Here is a 19,979-nt window from a genome sequence, read left to right as displayed (position 1 = left end):
GGAGGATGTGCGGCAGATTGCATTCCGTGGGGTATTCCGTACCGCGGAATATAAATATCGTAGTCATTGGATCTGTAAGGCGGCCGTACGTTTTGGTGGGGTCATTTAAAAAAAAAAATATTGCGATTTTGGTCGTGACAATACGGTATCCGGGAAAGTCGCCACTTTTGGAGATCTGTGAAAGAGAACTTCATAGCTGATCGGATTCCTCCACTCTAAATAAAGCTTCTAATGATAATTCCCAACGCGCTACGGAGACGTGTCTCGTGGAAGACTACCCCGAACTATTACAGACGATAACAAGCTCGTCTTCCGGGAAGGTCATGCATTAACAATGCAGAGCCATCTTCCAGAAGGGGAATATATGATTATGAACACGCAGATTTAGAACGGTGAGAGAAGCCTTCTGGAAGGTGATTCTGACCAACTAGACTGGGGAACACGTCCTCTGGACGACAACGCATCCTCCGGATTTACGGGACGCACTCCCCCAACTTTGCGGCCGTGACGCGACCTGGCGGCGGGATGCCCATCGCTTGTTGCAGCGGTTCACGGCTTGTAGTTTGTGGTGCACGGTCTACGGCCCGTGGTTTGTCTGTGGTTCACACTTCGTGGTTCATGCTTCGTGGTTCCTAGTTCGTGGTTCATGGTTTGTGGTTCATGGTTCGTGGTTGGCTGTTTGCAGTTCACAGTTTGAATCCAGCGGGCTGCCCGTATCAACCACAAATTGCGTGCCGTGCACTCCGCGTCATTTGGAACGAGAAGAAGGCCGTTGCGCGCTGGCGTCACGGTCCAAATTTAGCAAAAAATACGTAAAAATGTTTTGCCGCAAATTACTAACTTGTGATTATAATCAGCAAGATCGCGCCCCTCTAGTGAAGCGACAGTTGACTTCGCTATATCCTTGCCGCTATAAGGCACGAATTCCAAACGTACTAAATTGTCATTGATATTAAACGTTATACTAACGGTACAAATAGAGACAGTCTGCTGCATATCCGCAATCCCAGCCCCACAACTGCAGCAGCAGATTTTATTTTCACGCTCTTTGATTTTTTTCCGTGAATTTTTTTAAAAGCGCCCGGGTGCCGATTGCACAGAAGCGACTGCATGCTGTTTGTCACAAAGCCCCCGCATGGAGGGAGAGAGAAATCAAAAGAGCTGCAAGAAATATAACCCATCGAGTACATTCTTCTCCTGTGCGGAGGAATTCTCACTGATATCGTAATTCGATGGTGGGCCTTTCATGAAGCACGTTGATTAAAATAATTAAGTGTTATTTGTATTTTACTTTCTTAGTTTGGCTCAAAACTCGTCTCATCTGGCGGCTTCTTTAACGACCACAGGTGACAATGTTTATGAAAGAAAACAACTGTTATATTTCGGTTGTGCAGCATATCGATTTTAGGTTATGTAAATTGCTCTTAATTCAGTAGACAAAGATCCCCCGTATCGCCTTAACATAATGTTGGGGCAAGTGCTGCTAGCGAGCATCATTGAAGGCGGGCACGGCACATGAGGGGGTGGGTTGCCAGCACCATGCCCGGCGATGTTTACACACCACACCAGGTACTCATTTGAGGCCGAGTCGACCTAGGGGAGTCCCAAAACCGGTTCAGATAATCGTCACTGGTCTTGGCCGTGAGCGGGAATCAAACTCGGGTCATCAGGTTCGTAGCAATGTGTTAACCGCTACACTACCGCTCCCAACACACGCACGCACACACACAAACACGCACGTCTGATCACACAGCAAGATCCGTTATGAATAAAAACATAATTTCGAGAGCTCGTCATCAACTGCTGACTGCAAGCCTCCCCATTGCATGTTGGTCACGGGGGATGATTGACCATACTTCACTTTGCTTGTAAGTGCATGTTGGTAAAGGGGAGGAGGAGGAGGGGGGATAGTGATCCAGCACCGGACTGGTTCAGACATCATTCGCCATTCATGTTAGCCATGGCCGGCAATTGAATTCAGGAATAAGAGTTTGTCGTGCAGCTCAGAGTACAGCGGGCTAACCACTGCGCCAACATTTCACACCTTGAATAAAATATTTATTTTCGTTCAAAGCATTTGTAATCCAGCAGCATCAACGACTCCAGGTAACCATGTTTATCATTAACATTATTATCGCCGCATTTCGGCCAAGCAGGATATCGATTCTGGGCCACGGAGCCGTCTCGCTTTGGTGAACCATGCACAGCTGATTGCGTGAAAAAATACAATGATTTCCCTTGTTATTATATTTTATTCAATTAACGCACACACATTCCACTTCACGTGACCGATCTCCACAATGTACTAAATCAATTACAAAATATAAAAGGATAATAATCGATAGATTAGAATGACGAATTAGTTGGTTTAAAAACTAAACGGCTTTTTTTTGTGTTCCTCTCCAAGATTAAATGGAAATAAGACCATCAAAAGTAGCGGCGCTTTGAGGCAGGACAGGTCTCGAGATGGAATGACGACCGGCGGTTAGCGGATAACAATGGGTGCGCCCCAAGAGCACGTCTACTGTGGAGATGGAATGATGAATGTCAGCTCGTGCGCAGATGCGAGGTGCAACGTTGCATCGCAGGAGCGCCAGCGGTGGCGACGCCTCGGGGAGGCTTTCATCCAGCAGTGGATTGATTCGTTGTGGCGATAACGACGGTAACGGCGCTCCGTGTGATTTTTGAGCAAACAGCAACAAGCACTTTGCCAAAGTCATCTTTTTCTCATTACACTCAAGCCGTACGTTATTCCAATTGCGGTCAATATTTGCAGATGGTCGGGCAGGTCGCACAGGGGGTTCATTGAACAAAGCCCGTGGCATCACATTGTGCCTACAGCTGGGCCTACAACAGGGGCATATGCTGCTTAATGAATTAAGGACGAGCTACCAAATGTCTGAATAAGTCATGGAGGTGAGAGTTTGATTCCCGGCTACTGCCAACATGAGTGGCGTGGGATATCTGTCGTACCTGCCCTGGGGTCCCCCCCTCCCCCCCTCTTCACCTTCCCCTGCACATGAGCCGATCTAGTCGCTCCATCTCCGTGGTGAAAGTTTTATTTACAATGAGCACGGTTTTACGTAAACAACCATTCTTTGGGTTGGCCATGCCCACGACTGTCGCCTCTTTTAGCCAACATCTATTCCGGCATCAGGATAATGAAATGGGATCGCTGTTGGGGGGTGGGCGGTGGTGGGTGGTAGTGTGAATCATTACAGACACCCACCTCGTAAGGAGTGAGAAGCGGCTTGCAGAACGCAGTGCCCCAGTCGATGGATAATCTGGGGCAGGCAATCTGCACCCACCTGCGGAGACACATTCAGATCCCTCGTCAGTCCGCGCTCACACGCAGGCCCACCGCCGGCAACGCGACAAGAACAGCAGCAACACCACCAGGAGTGTCGCCAACACCACTACCACAACCAGCACCGCCACCACTGCCACCAATAGCACCGTTACCACTACAAGCACTACCACCAGCACCACCACCATCAACTGCACCACCACCGGCACCGCCAGCACCACTACCACCACCAGCACTTCTACCACTACCACCACCACTACTGTTACCAGCACCACCACCATCAGCACCACCATCAGCACCACCACCTACACGCTATCACACACATGCCGAGTGCAGTGGCGCAAGACACAAACGGGCAAATACCAAACGATGCAGCCAAGTGCTTTACATTATTTTGATTCTGCCTGTTCACCCAGGAAAGCCTCGCCGATTCTCAAGGCTCTTTTTCGGGAGGGTACTGCCAGGTTTTGACAGTAGGCGGCCGATGTTGCTATGCGTACAGCGATCCAAATGGAGTGATTTTCAAGTAATTTTGCAACCTTTGGGAAGTTTTGGTCAATACTATTTAAGTACAAACTCCACACGGACCGGTGCCTGAGTCAGGAATCGAACCCAGGGGCCTTGTTGCTGTGAAGCGCACCACCGCCACGTCTCGCACGTGACATTAACAAAGAATTAAAGACGCAGAGAGGACCTTGTCACAAATCAATGCGCCTGGCGATGCTTATCGCCGACGCTTATCGCTGGGACGTTCACCTCGGAAGCACGGAGACAAAATCTAGCGGTAAAACTCCTCTTCTACATGGACCTTTAGCCAATCCAAAGCTGGGTGAGGGCTCCCCCCAGTCTGGCACCACCCATGCCGTGCGGTTCCTGGGCCGCGGTTATTTTATCATACCTCAAACAGTTGGTCAGTGCGGACTGGTTAACACGTGGAGCATATAGACATTGGGGTAGCGTAGAGCATTGAAACTTTGGGGTAGAATTGGGGTAGCGTATAGCATTGGGCTAACATATAGACATTGGGGTGGAGCACATAAGTTCACCACAGCTAAGCATTCTGCTGCACTTTAAACTCTGATGCCCAGAGCATAGCCCCGCCGCCCACGAGTGTACAGGTTATGTTGAACTTCTTTCGCACAGTACGTAGCCAAACGTGCTAATCGGAGAGGGGCCTCATCCGGCAGTGTGTCGACAAAACAACATGGGGCGCACACGTGTACAGAACTTGCGCATGAATATTAATACAGGGGAACTATTTTATTTCATTAATATTAATACACGTTTATATTAATATACACGGGATCAAATTTTTCTTTACATAATATTAACACACGGGAACAATTAAAAAAAAAATTTATATTAATACACGTGCATATTAATACCCGGGAGCAATTTCTGAAAAAAACGAGGGGCGGTGTTGATGAAATGTCTCGCGCTGCGACTGGGCGGGCAGCGACTAGCAACGCTTGCGTGGTTTTCACTTTCGGAAAAACACCTACCGTGGCGTGGATGCGTGCGTGGTGCGTGTGGTTTTTTGCGCCCTCCCCCCCCCCTATTAAATCAGCACAGCGCCCTGATTAAAATATGTTTTAACGCTCTGCCCAAAATGGTTCAATCAAACTCAATGGCAACGGTCTGGGTAAAAAAAAAAAGAACTATTACAGGCTTGGCTGATATTTCACAACAAACCAACGTTAGAAATATAAATTAGGTACCGCGCTCCGAACCCCGTGAGAAAAACACAAACATTGATAGTTTTTATAAGAAGAAAAATAAACAGTTGAAAATGGTCAATTTGATTGGCACTCTGACAAGAGTCTGCAGGACAGATTCAACGATGCGGTGAGTCGTCGTTTGAAAAGCTCGTCGCCAAAGCTCGCATTGCACGTGCGACGACGGTCAATCGACATCTTTCGACACCGCGCCAAAACGTCGGCCAAATCTAATCGCGGCGTCGAACCGACCGCGACGTTTCGGCGTGTGAGCCAGGTGGCGGGCGAGTGAATCGTTCCACCATCTTTATACTGGCAAAAAAAGTCCCTTAGATATAACCGCTCAAACTCGAGCTATTTATGATTTTAAATTTGCATTGTACTTGTGCCGTTCGCCTTTTGCCGTTATTGTCAGGTCCAACACTGGTGATGAGACAAGGCCATGATGGAGGCTGTCCCTGGTGTCGGCCAATTTGATTCAAGGACAATGCATACATTATCAAATCATTTTGACTTGCCTCGTTTTACCCCAATAATGTGCGTGGTTAACGCAGACTCTATGGCTTGTGATGGGGTGTCTATTTGGCGTTTGAACATCTGAACACCTCCTGTATTCTTGCTGGAGAGGGTAAATCCTTTTCGTTTGCCATCAAGTATGAAGGCCAGTTGAACAAAGCGCGGTGGGATTACCAAAATAAAATGAAAAGAGACTGGACCCGAATCCTGGTGGGGGCTCCGCTCAGTCCATCATCATTCCTGCGGTTATAAAATAACTACCGCCCCGTCTGGGGCAAGTCAACGGTCATTTGTAAATATTAAACATGCTTGTAGCGAATTTTCACAACTGGCACAGGGCGGAAACCACATCTGACCTCATAACGTTCTTATTACGACTAATTTTACACCATTACACCTATTAGCACGATTGGCTACGTCCGTTGCGAAAGAAGTTGAACATAGTACAAAACGTGTCGCACTTACACTATTTTTGGCAACAAATTGGATATTCTTTGTGTGACGCTCTCAAGTTGAGAATCGTGACCACGGCCTCCGGTTGAGGATGAGAGAGCACCCACAAAACTCTTTAAGGGTTATCTTGCCATCTCAGGGAGAAGGAGCAAACAAGGGCAGCGCTAATAGATCTGCCTGCCTGCCTTGACTTGCCTGCCGAGCGCGATGGGATTGGGGAAGCTACAGCAGTCTGGCTCCGACGAGCTGAGCGCCACTGTCAAGCGATACACTTCATCATCCCACATCCGCCAAAACCCTTTTACCGTGGCTCAACCGTTATTACTTTACGGCACAACACGGCCAACACCGCCGCGCTTGCTCTCTCACAGTTCAAAGGTCACTCGCGATCCTGGGGATGCTTCCATCGCCGTGGCAGCCAGGGCCCGTGGGAGGCCCGACTGCCCCTCCTCTCACCAGATCACTGAGACGCTCCTCTGCATAATGGCGAGCGTGCGCATGAATTTTTCAGACAAACAGCGCGGCGACTAGAAGGTGCCGCTTCGCCGTCGGGAGGTTGTAGGTCAGGGGTCGGGCTCGGCCCAACGCCCCCACCAGAGTCGATAAACCTGGTACCACTTCGTGGGGAAGTCGAAGGAGGCTGTCTGATGGAACTACTCTCCTCGGCCGCAGGGAATGTGAATTTTCACCCAACGACTCAGTCCTCTAAACAGGAGACGATTGCCATCCCTTGCCTATTTGAATGATGAACAACTTAGACCTTTTTGGCTTTTAATTAATCAAATTTAAATGTTTCCCAACTTGTCTTTGTCATTTTTGTTTGTTTTTCAAGATGAGCATCCTCTTTTGACGTACACACCAGTGAGTCCCGTTTCCACGAAATGTCGCCCATCGCGCAGTTTCCTCTTTGTGTGTACATATGTTAAACTTCTTTCACACCGTACGTAGCCAACCGTGCTCAGCAGCGGTGCGGGTGAAGGACAACAATCTTAACATCAAACGCCGTTCTGAAGAAATAAGTTTTCAATCCAGATTTAAAAGTGCATAGCTCCAGTGGATTCCTCATATCGGAAGGAAGAGTGTTCTAGACGGCCACAAAAGAGCATCAAAAGTATGCAATGCGGTGACCGTCTTTGTTCGACGGCTAGACAAAACACCGCCGCTGCTGCGAGGATGACTGGATTTCGCGTGGTTGATGCTCCTTGACCGAGATCAGCAAGGCATCGCGGTTCATTTGAGGGGCCATGGTGCCGTCAATAAAGTGTCGGGTTCTCGTCGACGAACGTGCCGAGCGGAGCGTACGACATGGAGCGACGCGGGGTGGTGCGGGGCACTCTTACGCGTCCACGTCCTGGAAGAGGCGCAGCTTGCAGGGGAAGATTTCCGAGAGGAGGAGCCGCACACACTTCCGTCCGGCCCTCTGCAGGCTGTCCTCCACGTGCTGCGCGACATCAACGATGGACAACACAGAGCGACGCAGGTGTCACACAGCGGGTTGCCGAACGTTATTATTCTAAGGATCTGTTTTAAAAGGCCTGGCGTTTTGGGACACCACCCCACTAACCCACCTGCCCCTGACCACAGCTATCTGATGTGTTTTTTGGGGTTGTACTGCATGTTGTTCGGCTCTCACCTGGTTCAGGCTCTCACCTGGTTCAGCCTCTCACCTGGTTCAAGCTCTCACCTGGTTCAGTCTCTCACCTGGTTCAGTCTCTCACCTGGTTCAGGCTCTCACCTGGTTCAGCCTCTCACCTGGTTCAGTCTCTCACCTGGTTCAGGCTCTCACCTGGTTCAGTCTCTCACCTGGTTCAGGCTCTCATCTGGTTCAGCCCTCACCTGGTTCAGGCTCTCACTAGGTTCAGACTGGCGTATGTCTTCGGGCTCTCGATGGAACATCGCGTCCAATTGGCGAAATATTCGCACATCATGAATTGTGCTAATTATTATAACAACCCAAAAAACACATCATCGGAAAACTGTACAGCCCAGCTTGGGGAGGAAGAAAAAAACCCTACGCATCGGTACGTATTTGACACGCTCAAGGGCGAGGTTTACCATGCGATACATCACCCACACCGCGGTAGAAATTCAATACCAATCGCGAGAGCGAGACTCGAACGCTGGCGAACGTCGTGGAAGCAGGGAGCGTTAACCACTGCCACGCGAAGGCTCGCCGAGCGACACTCCTGGATGTTGCGTGCCGCTGCCCACGAACTAACGAATGAAGGAATTAAACGATTTAATTACAGTGACATGAGATGTCACTGGGTGGAGTGGTTCGGGCACTGCACTGTGAAACCGGTGATCCGAGTTTGATTTGCGGCCGCGGTTAACATTGTTGGAACGTGATATCCTAACCGGTCACTAAACCCGAACTGACGGGCACTTCCGCTAAGCACGGTTGGCTACGTACGGTGGGACAGAAGTTGAACGTACATACATCCGTACATGTTGAAATATGGCCAAAAACCCTGACGACACACACAGTACTAGAGCACCTTCATCCAGCAGTGGGATCGACAGTAGGCAATTAGAGAGGCAACTACGGCACACTGTCACACTTAGGGTGCAACGACTGGGCAGCCTATCCCAAAGATCATCATTGACCGAGGCCAGTAATGGCTAAGTAATTTTTTACTTTTCAGCACTTAATGTAGTGTTTCAATATGTTTTCTCTCTGTTGCTCAAACACAAACAGTTCAAGGTGGGAGAATGGGTAGGGGTAGGGGTCCAACGTTTACAAATACCGAAGGTGAAATAAATTAATTCTGTTCGTAACAAAAAAAAAAATCCACAAGGTCAATAAAAAGCACCCACGTGAACTAATGAAATGCGCACAGGCATACGCTGCTGGACAACGAACGCGAACGTGGCTTTGGAGGATAATAAACACTTTCGCGAAGGGTGGGCCACATGCAATCGTTGGGAAAACAACGAGAATTCAGACGCGCCACTAGGCGGGCTGGCGAGGATGCATGCGCGGGGGGAGAACAGCGGTGGGAGGGGGGGGGGCACGGGGCATCTGCAATCGTTTTGACCACCTCGCTCGGTACACAGGAGGTCGCGCGGGTTCGACTCCGACCCTGATGCCTGTCGTATATTTCCTCCCCGTCCGTGGTCGCGTGGATTTTTCTCCGGCTCTTCCGGTATTTTCTCTCCGCATTTAGAATCAAGCGTGCGCTTAAGAGTATTTGGCTGCTGTGAATGTCCACGTGATAAGCCACTTCGTTCAGTAACCATTTGTGGACAGGTCGCTTCTGAAAACGAGCTACCCAGCTCAGTGGGCCTTACCGGATAAAAAGGGGAGGGGGGGGGATGAAGGTGATTAATAATTGTTAAATTATTATTTTAAATATAATAACATTTAAAAATAAAACACACCCTGACGCTCGTCCGTTGCCTTATTCGGACACGTCATTATTAAACCGGGCGGGGGGGAGATTTGAGAGATGTTCATGAGCCGAGATAAAACTGAATGGTCTTTCCCGAGGCCGGCTCTCTCTCTCTCTGTTGTGCAGCCGTTCCAAAGGAGTGTAGAAAGACAGAAGTGAGTAGGTATTCGTCATCACTCCGCAGCGCTCTGGGCGGTGAGAGGGGGGGGGGCAACACCAAACGGTACTTTAAAGGCGGCCGATCGGCTCCACGCAATTTGCACGAGGTTCGTATTCTCGCCACGCTTTACGTACGCCTAAACCCTCGACGCTTTGATATCTTCACCGGCAAATTGCTTCTGATACACACCGTTTAACGTTGTTCGTGTACGACTCTCGCTTAGCTTTGTCGTCTGTGCCGTTATCAACCAATCGCCCCAAACGACTTCGCGATGCGGGGAATTTAAAGTTCAGGTCTGATTTGACGTTGGTTTGACGCTGAATTGACGATGATTTATCGTCTGAAATACAATTTAGTTTCGCCACGTGATTGCTTTTGCACCGATTGCTATTCACCTTCATTGCTTCGCTCTGTTTTAGTTGTTTTTGCTTTTGAGTCATTTCGTTGGAACACAGGTTCGCGCTCTCGCATACGAGACCCTCCTCCTGGGTCTTTTGAGTTCTCATCCTGGTAAGAATGTAAGAAAGCTTGATGTACATTTCACTGCACTGCCCAGCTCATTCATCAAGATGGCCATCACGGGGCATCGTTAAATGCTTCACGTTGACCTCTGCGGTGCAAAGTTCTAATGCGGTTCAAGCTAGCGAAGAAAGAAAGGAGAGAAAAAATAATCATAATAATCTGCCTCTCTCTCTGTTCTCGCTTTCATTTGTCACCAACAACAACAAAAAAATCTAGGCGGTATCTTGCGAGGAGACATAAGCTGGGAACAAATACAGTCTGGCCCAGCAAGCACCAGCATAGAGAGAGGAAGAAGAGAGAGAGATGGGCGGGGGAGGGAGGGGTAAAGACGCCCCCCGCTCCCCCACAAGCACCTCTTTCATCTAACACTGCCGGCAGGTGACAGCCCAACAGGCTGCAGGCTCCCCAGGGCACTCCGTAAAGAATGAGAGGAATAAAGTCTCCAGCAAGCGCGCCGAAAAGGAACGGCATAATTACCAGTTGCAGCGCAGGCACCCACCGGCCAGGGCTCTCCAGTGCGGCCGACCTCCGCGAGCTTTATAATAAAAATAAATAAATTTGGTGGGGGGAGGCGGGGTGGGGGGGCTCTCGCAGTAACAGAAATTAAACTGAGAACCGGCTTTCATCTCCAATCGCTCAGACGACAAAGCGGCTTCTGTCCCACCCCCCCCCCCCCCCCCCCCATTTTTTCTTCCTTTCTGCAATTCCATTTTTGTAAGCCAATGCGCTTGCCGCTCGCGCTGACAATCGCGAGAAAACGGCCAACGCCGCAGCCGCCGCATCGGCTCCCCAATTATTTTGCGCGAGAAAGGGAAGAGGGGCTCAGAGGTTGTGGTTATCGCACGGTGACCTTGAGAAGTCTGACACACTGTCCGCCTCAAGGTTAGTTGGGCCCCGTGCGGATGGGTTCTCCGTCTGACCTCGCATCACCATCACCATCATCATCATCCGTGGAGTGCGTTCTTCCAAACATTGGAGACATCAACATTCCGGGCAGAAGACATTGCAACTGTTGAAGCAGCTTGTACGAAACCCCCCCTCCTCCCCCCCCCCCAATATTTATGAGATTGAAATTCCAAACGAATACGAATATAATACCTTACCGACAGGTACATCTTGTGTCGAGAACAATTAATTAAGGAGAAATTTAACAGCTTTTTGTTTTTTACCTCCCACCATACCTGCCAGCAAGAGACGCATGGTTTTTGACACTGCTTGTGAAGTAATATTTCACAAGAACTGGGGAACTCTATGTCCTATTCCGTCACATGTCCTCAAATTGTTAATTTAAACAAAACACAGAGGGTGCCTAAACTGGCACCCTCTGCGGGTTTCGACTTAGTGATTCGATGGTCTCAGCCGGGTCACCGGTGACCATAGGGGAGAGGGGGGGGGAGGGTAAAAAACTATCACGTTAAATTATTATTTTCACTTAATTTGGTAAATTCCAGCTCTGGGAATTGTTTGACTTCCACGCGATGAACATGTATCTGTAGGTGGGCACATGGGAAAGAGGTCACTTGTATGGATCTCAGAAGGAGGTCTGTGACGTATCCTACCGCGGGCCATTTCTTTAACAAGTGGTGGTGCCGCTGCTGCACTGCGATGCACTGCAATGATTCCGTAGAGACGTTCCTTCTCAGATATGACGTGACCGGTGACAGCACAATTGCAATAACATTGGGAACGAGATAAGGAAAACAAACTAAAAATAACACAAAAAATAACGAGTGCGGAGAAGGGCCATAAGTCGGTCATTATTTTCAGGGCCGCTGCCGCGGTGTAATCGTTACCGCACTTGGAATCGCAATCCAGAGGTTGCCGGTTTGGCCCGATCTCCCGGTGTGGCGGTTAAATAACTAGATACAGATTTTATTTATTTTAGCAGGAAGGACCCCATGAGCTGATAGTCTGTATTTCATAGGCGCCCTGCAGTTGATAACAATGGTGGAAGTTTCTTAAATCTCCTCTGCCCTGCCTCCAGCCGTCCCCCCACCCCCCACTCTCCCCATTGCCTCTATCCATCCAGCAGTTGCTGACCTGCCCCTACTAGACATCGATGAGAAAGAGCTTTATAGCTCATCGGATTCCGTATTCAGTCCAAATAAAGATTCTGATTCTGCAGCCAGTCGATCGGCAGGATGCATGTGGTGTGTGGGCTGGGGGGGCGGGGTACTTTCACATCTTCCAACACTTGTGACCAGCATGCAAGAGCAGGCCCAAAATACTCTGCATTGGAGACTCTTCCGCCAGCAGCGGGGTGAGCAACGCTATTGCAGGGCTGCACCTTTACCTATTATTATGAGACCGCGCCTCGACCCGTGTGACCCCACACACTCCACACGGAAGCGCCCCCCCCACCCACCCCTCCCCAATGCCGGTGTCACATCTGGTCCTCTTAAGCCCCTCTCACTGCACCCGACACAATTCAACGTAGAGCGGTCAGGGCGTCGGATTGATGAACTGATGATCCGGCACCTGCCATTAGCACGGTTGGCTACGGACGGTGCCAAAGGACACTCAACATACGTACGTACGTACACATACTCAGCGATTCACTCCAGCGTACTAGTTCACCGGGCCAGCCGGTCACCTCCTCATCTCTCGCCGGTTCACTTGACCTGCATGATTTTGGGCGAGCCCTGCCGGCCGAGCGTGCCGAGGATGAGTCCCCACGTCTTCGCCTTGGCGGCCTCAGCGATGGCGTCCTTCCTCGCCGCCCTCATTGCCCCGTGGTCATACTCCTCGCGCGTGAACACCTTGCTGTACGGATCGTACCTGCACAGTCACGATCGACAAATGGCAGACAGGCAGATACAGGGTTAATCCACTGCCCTATTGCTCTTCCATTGCCACTACCATGGTTACTTTGCCAGTAAATGTCACTCGTTGATTCCTCCGCCCATGTTCGCTGCATTTGTTCGGTCGAACAGACTGACTTTCACCTCCATCAATGCCGTGTTCGACCACCACCATCACACTGCAGGTCACAACACCACACTCACTCACTCATTCACTCACCCACTCACCACACTGCAAATCAAACACTTCTCTTTCTGCCTCTTCCCTTGCATCACTCCACTTTGGAATTCCATCCCATCGTCTCTGCTTCGCGAGGTTCGCAGCGCAGCGCGCTAACCACTACACCACAACCATCGCGTTCCCCCCCGCCAACGCATTCCCCCCCGGCCCCCGTCCCCCCCCCTTACCCACTGCCAGATCCCAGAGCTGCTGCGCGGGAGACGCGCGGCGACCTCCTGACCTCCTGTATCTCCCCTGACAGTCTCCACCACCAGCTGGCCTTAGGTCTCCTCTTCCCCAAGGTCGGCGGGGTTCGTGGAGATGCGATGACATCGGGCGCGTTCAGGGCGAATGGGTGGGAGGGCTAACTTCTGGCCCATGGACCACACAAGGTCCCAGGGCTGACGTTCGCACGCTGCGTGAGCTACGATACAATTACAATACAATGTGGATTTATATAGCGGAGTCTAAATGTGCTCACATCTCGGGACGCTGTACACAAACAATGGGATACGTTTCGTTTGTATACAGTGCCGGTTTCAAGAAGACAAAAAAAAGTCTCCCACTTGGACTTGAGTCGACGACAGTTCTCTGCATTTGAGCAAATGGGTCTCTGTGCTCATTGATAGGCCTAAAACAGTGGATTCATGAAGCGGAATCTGAATGCAATTATACGTCAAGTACGCCGTACAGAAAAAGCAGGGGGGCATTCATTTTTTCTAGATTTGAAGTTTTCGTGACTGCAAGGGTCCATACTCTTGGGTTTTTTCGGTAAAGTCACGTAGGTAAAAAAATTAGAATTAATAACGACGTTTCAGAGGCTTGTGTTGCCTCCGAAAAACCAAAGAGTAAGGCATTCATTTTATTCACAGCCACGAGAGAGGAGAAAAGGTGCGTAGCCTGGAATTGAACAGGGGCAGGGAGCTGACAGCACAGACTGACTGGTGCAAGAGTGCACCAGACTATGAGGGTAGCGAATTGGGGGGGGGGTTTGTTTTCTCTTCAGTGTCAATGTTCACATTTGGAAAACGTGGACCGCGACGCCGGCAAACAATGGCGCGCCACTCTCGTGAATTACGTCACGCGGGTCATTTAAAACCAATTCTAAAAAGAGCCCAGCAGTACAGAGGAGCGAGCACTAATAAAGGGACGGGGAGGGGGTGAAGACGACAGAAATTGCGAGGGGCTGAAGCCCGAAAACGCGGCGCTCACACGGGTCAGGGGTAAAGGGAGAGGGATGGGCTCGCTCACCATGCTACCGTAGCGACTGCGCGATAAAGGTTCGGGGAAGGGGGGGTGCGTGAGGTCACGGGGTCATCAACATCCACTGTTAAGCGAACAGCGCGTCGTATGTTTGACGGGTTAACCGCGAGACTCGAACCGTGAACCCGCGGAGCAAAGCGGCCCTTCCAAAGCGGCACAAGCACAAGCGCTCCGCTCGTTTCAGTGCTCCCGAGTTCAAAGGTACCTTTTACGTCCGCAAGCCGGATCAAGCAAGTGGAGCGCTCCAAGGCAAATCGCTTGCTCCGCTCTCTGGAGGTTTGTCACGCACCGCTAGGCGCTAACCCCAAGCGCCGCGGACCTTGAATGCCAACTCAACACCTAACCTTAACGGGTTGACGCGACGGCAGTTTATCACTGGGTCCCAGAGCTTATTTGCAACGGAGGCTAAGAAACCACGGTCTTGTGCGTGTACGTGCGCAACCACCAAAAAACATCGGCCGGGTAACTCGTTACGCTCGCCCATTACTCCGCAAGGGTCGAGCATCTGAACCAAAGGTGACCTTCCAAGGTCAGAATTGACGATTCATTACAGCCTCGATACGTAACATCTGTGTGTGTGTGGGAGTGTTTATAGTGCAGTGGTTCGCGCACTGTGCTACTAACCCGGCGACCCGAGTTCGATTTCCGCTCACGGCCAACACCAGTGACGAATATCTGAACCGATCCCGGGCCTCCCCGAGGTCTACTCAGCCTCAAATGAGTATCTGGTGCGGTGTGTAAACATCGCCACTGGGGAGACAAAGGTGGTCGGGCGTGGTGCTGGCCACGCACCCACTCGTGCGCCGTGCCGGCCTTCATAGGTGCTTGCTAAATGCACTTGCCCCAAGTCTGCTAAGGCTATACGGGGGACATTTGTCTTCATATATAGCACACTAGGCTAAGAACCCAGAGACCCGAGTTTGATTCCTGCTCACGGTAAACATCGGTGATGAATATTTGAGCTGGTCCTGCCCTTCCCCTAGGTCGACTCAGCCCTAAATACCTGGTGCAGTGTGTGAACATCGGAGACAAAGGCGGTCTGGCGTGGTTCTGGCCACGCATCTTGCTGTGCTAAAATGTTCCAATGTAAGTAGTGGCATGTGTCATATAATTTATTATGGAAATATAGCCTCTGACGACGTACCTGTCCACCCATACTGATTACCCGTATTCTTGTACAGGGAAATTGAGTTCAGGCCCCGAGAGTGTACAGCAGTTTTAATACGGGCAACAACATCATTGTCTATTTGTTTGTCTTTCTCCCTTGTGATGGGACTTTGTAGGATGAACGTTAAGATTTAAAAGGGGCACGGGGTGACCAATAAGGTCTGAATTGGTCTCTAATAAGGTAGGGCACTGATAAGGGGTTGACAGGTATGTGACGATGATGACGACGATAATAAACTAGGTGTTTAATGATTCACCATTCTCACCCACCTCCAACCTGCTGTCACAATTAATGAACTGCTTCAATTTAGGGTCACGATTCGATGCAATAATCGAATATTTACCTATCAAAAAGATTATCCAATGTCGCTGTGGCTTTAAAATGCTAAAATACATGTTATTATAATATATTTTGAGGCAGTGTTACGGACACATGTGTTGACCATCTTTGTTATTATTTGGCCACCACTGCCACCACAGCAGCAGTAGTAGGAGCAGCATCACTAAAACACGTTCCATCGGAGTGGGCAGGTAGGAACTTGGTTGGACAGCGCATTTGTGCGATCCGTGTCACGCGGCGCAAGCTGCGTGGGGCGGCGCGTCACGTGGTGCTGAGCCCGCCCGAAGCGCTCTATGAAATACAAATCGAGGGCGTGGCTATGCACGACAGACAGACAAATAATCGCTGGTGGGCAGTGTGGAACTGTTGTTCCTACCTGTGTAATTGACTTGCGTAACATTGGGGGTGAATGCTATAGCGCCTCTGGTGGCTGAAAGTCACATTAACCGGTAACAGGAAGTCCTCATTTCACGCGGTAGTAGATGCACTCCCGGAAAGTGTAGCGTTAAGTGAAATCACTTCAGCGAAAAACAATACCCCCCCATGAAAAATGTAGTAACGATAACGTTTGGTAAGACACAATGCACCACTACGCACACCACGCAGTAAGATGGCGGGACAAACAACTGCCGCCGCATTACCGTATCATTCCCCATACGCTGTCTCCCCGACAGACCTGGTCTTCACCTGAGGACGGCTGCTTGCGTTGTGGCCGAAACGTCGTGAGAATTATTTTATTATGTTTAATTTTTTTTTATTTCCCTTCTACGTGACTTTACCGAAAGAACCAAGAAGATGATTCCCCCATACTGCATCAGACCGCTCAGAAACTGCGTTATAGCGGCACGCGTTTCCGCGTTATAACAGGCGGCGCGTTCTGCGTTATAACGGGACGCATTTGGCGTTGCGCGAAGTGTTACCTGATGAAAGAATCGCGTTGCTGTGAAAGCGCCTAATAGCATGCACAGCACATGGTAGGCGAGGACTTTAAAACGACCGATTCTTACGCACGTGATGCGTGTATTGTAAGCTCAACAGAGGGTAGCATGGTTATCTTTAGATCTCTGCTCGCCACTAAAACGTTACGTTCAGATGTGTACAGTGCCCATGGCAGGCAGAATTGGGAGTGCGCATTGATCCATCGATTGACGTCTCCTGAGCTTACAATGCCACCGTTGATACCCACGGGTAAGAAATTACGTCCATTTCGTAGACGTATCTAACGCATTCGTGTGACCCTCGCAGCCAGTAGGGGCTGCTACATTCACCACAATGTAATTAAATTTTTGTTATCCAATCTGGAATCGAATCGTGATCCTGAGTTTGTAAAAAATATTTAATCAACGGATCACCAGCAGTGGGATGTGGGGCTTACAGAATTAACATACCTCGATTTATGTCATGTTACTAACAATCAACACAATTTAAAATGGATGCATATTTTAGTGAATCGGAAGCATTGTTCGATTGTTGTTACCAGAGTTCTCCTTAAGTTTAACTTTTAACTTAACTAACGAGCGGCTTGATGTTTCGCAAACGGAAAATGCGAAATAATAATCAAACTCGATTTCGACTGAAGATTTTATCACAATAATCATCATCGCCACCACCACCATCATCATCCATCACCCTCTCTGAGGTCATGGGGGCCTAATTAAGCGGTAACAACAAACAGGGTTTTTACCGCTCGCTCGCTCGCTCGCTCTCTCTTGTTCGTTCACTCTTTCTCAAACACGCCTTGTGTACATCTGCCCGGACAGACCCTCGCGAGTCCGTGCACACAACTAGCGGACCCCCTCCCCATCCCAGCTCGATGCGCTGCGTATGCAAATCCAACGACGTAATTAGACACACCGAGGCCCATACCCCGGCGCGTGATCTATCGAAACGGTTACCCGCCGCATTCCTGCTGAAACACACAAATTCAAGCTGCGCGGCGGCGGCGGCGGCGGCGCACGTGGGCACGCGCGCGAGCCAGCCCCACGTCGGTACGCCGACGGGAGCGTGCCAGGCCCGGCGGTTCAAGCGGGGGGGGGGGGGGGGGGGGGCGGCAATGCATCAAGTCCGCGTTGGTGCATTCCACGCCATCTCTGGTAGCTCCCCCCATCCCCACTTCCCTCCTCGAGGCAAACGCGCGATGCATCACGTTCGACCTTTATCGCTGTGGCAGGGGCTTGTCCACGGGGGGGGGAGTTGCTGGCGATGGCGGTGGTAGGTGGGGGAGATATGGTGGGGAGCCGTAGTGTAGCAGTTAGCGCGCTGCGAACCCGCCGACCCGAGTTCGATTGCAACTCACGGCCAGCAACACCAGTGACGATTTATTTGAACTGGTCCTGGGCCTCTCCGAGGTCGGCTCAGCCTCAAATGAGTGCTCTGTAAACATCGCCCACTGGGGAGACTAAGGCGGCCACGTGTGGTGTTGGCCACCCACCCCCTGGTGTGCCGTTCTGGCCTTCATAGGTGTTACTCGCTAACAGCACTTGCCCTAACAGTGTGTAAAGGCTAAACGGGGGGATCTTTGTCTTTGGGGGGGGGGGGGTGGGGTATGGGGGGGGGGGGTATGGTGGTGGTGCCGGTGTGCACGACATGCATCTCGATGCAGTACCTGTAATGTGATTTATCGTCAGTCCTTATCGGCGAGTGAGGGCCGCATTAGACGGCGCGTGTCGCAGGGTCGCGCGCCGATCTGGCCCCGTGTGATTAATCAGCGGGGGGTGGGGGGGGGCATGAGGGAGGGTCACGAGGCTGCCCTAAAGCGCGCGCGGGTCGACGGCAAGCGTCCGCTCGGGTTGCCACTTCTGAACGAGCGATGTCAGCTCGCGTGCGCGCGTGTCTGTGCCCAGCTGCCGGGCCGGTGAATTACTGGCGCCGCGCGATCGCGTCGTGGGCATTCTGGAACGATGTGGGGGCGCGCGTCCCATCGGCGAGCGCGAAGCGCGCAGGAGACGCGTGTTTGAGCCGGAGATCGGGAGCCCGCGCCGTTTCCAAGTCGTTTTCCGCGTGAAGCGTACAGAAAGGGGGGGGCGCAGGGTCGGACGTAACACGCACGGTGGCGCGGGTCGTATACGTCTCCTTTCCCCACCAGACAACAACTGATACAAAATGACAACAGAGCAAGTTTCGATAAAAAAACTCAATGTGACCATTTTTTTTTTTGGGCGACGCGGTGACGAAACCGGCGGTCCCGGCCGTGCGTCGCGACCGAGACAAATTGGCGACTGTAAACAACAAGAACGCCGCACATCAATTGTGCGCCATCTAATTGCCTGTGGGGATTTACGGCGGCAGGTGCAGGCCGTACGCGCGTTTCATCCGCGTGTTGTTCTTACACGAAACATATGATTAAAATGTATGCTGATGATATATTACATTGAGGCCTTATTAATACTAACCTCAAGGGACCTCTCGCTCCCATTCCTCCTCCCACTTTTCTCCCTCTACCACACCACTACCCCCTGCCGGCACCACAACCCGCTCCCTCTAGCATTTGAAGAAAAAATGTCCTTTTTTTTATTACAAGCAGAACAGCCTTCATTACAAATTCATTCATAATAACGAAGACGACGTGCCAGGGCGATACGTTTTCATTATCTCCGCATTGTAAAGGTGAGATCAAATGAAGCCCGATCGTCAATCGTCGACATTGAAATAAATAAACAAACAAATAAACATCGGTGCGCGTCTTCGTCCGCGATGAGTTTTTGGCAAGTAAAAAAAAGGCCGGGTTTTGGACCGTTGGTAATTAAGGATAACTGTTGGGGTCTTGTTCGGATTTTCGGACTGTTGACAATCGTATTCTTAGGTTTTTTCGGTAAAGTCACGTAGGTAAAAAATGAATAAAAGTAAAATAAAAAACGTCGTGATTTTTATTTTATCTTACTTATATTAATTTTCATTTTTTACCTACGTGACTTTACCGAAAAAACCTAAGAATATGAATCCTTGCAGTCACAAAAGCTTCAAATCTAGAATTGTTGACAATCGCTCGGCTTGAACGTCGAACGTCGTTCTGCGCTAACAGTGACGTCACGGCTTCGCAGTACGTGACGTCGCGCCAGTCAGTTTATTTCGAGTCGGGCCCCCACGAGCCGTCTCTCGTTCAATGGCGACCTGGGCCAAAGCG

The 19,979-nt window shown here is 50.5% G+C and overlaps 1 protein-coding gene across 1 annotated transcript in view; it reads right to left on the bottom strand.

Moving 5' to 3' along the window:
- The window catches only part of DPH1 (diphthamide biosynthesis 1), a 106,075-nt gene that overhangs the window by 22,893 nt on the left and 63,203 nt on the right, over positions 1-19,979 (bottom strand). Inside the window, 3 exon segments of the mRNA XM_061561927.1 lie at positions 3,230-3,308; positions 7,332-7,432; positions 12,687-12,843. Coding sequence (XP_061417911.1) covers positions 3,230-3,308; positions 7,332-7,432; positions 12,687-12,843 — 337 coding nt within the window.

This window comes from Lethenteron reissneri, chromosome 28 (assembly GCF_015708825.2).
Source record: "Lethenteron reissneri isolate LAM-NWPU_2019-01 chromosome 28, ASM1570882v1, whole genome shotgun sequence".
NCBI lineage: Eukaryota > Metazoa > Chordata > Hyperoartia > Petromyzontiformes > Petromyzontidae > Lethenteron > Lethenteron reissneri.
This window is presented reverse-complemented; position numbering and strand designations above follow the sequence as displayed.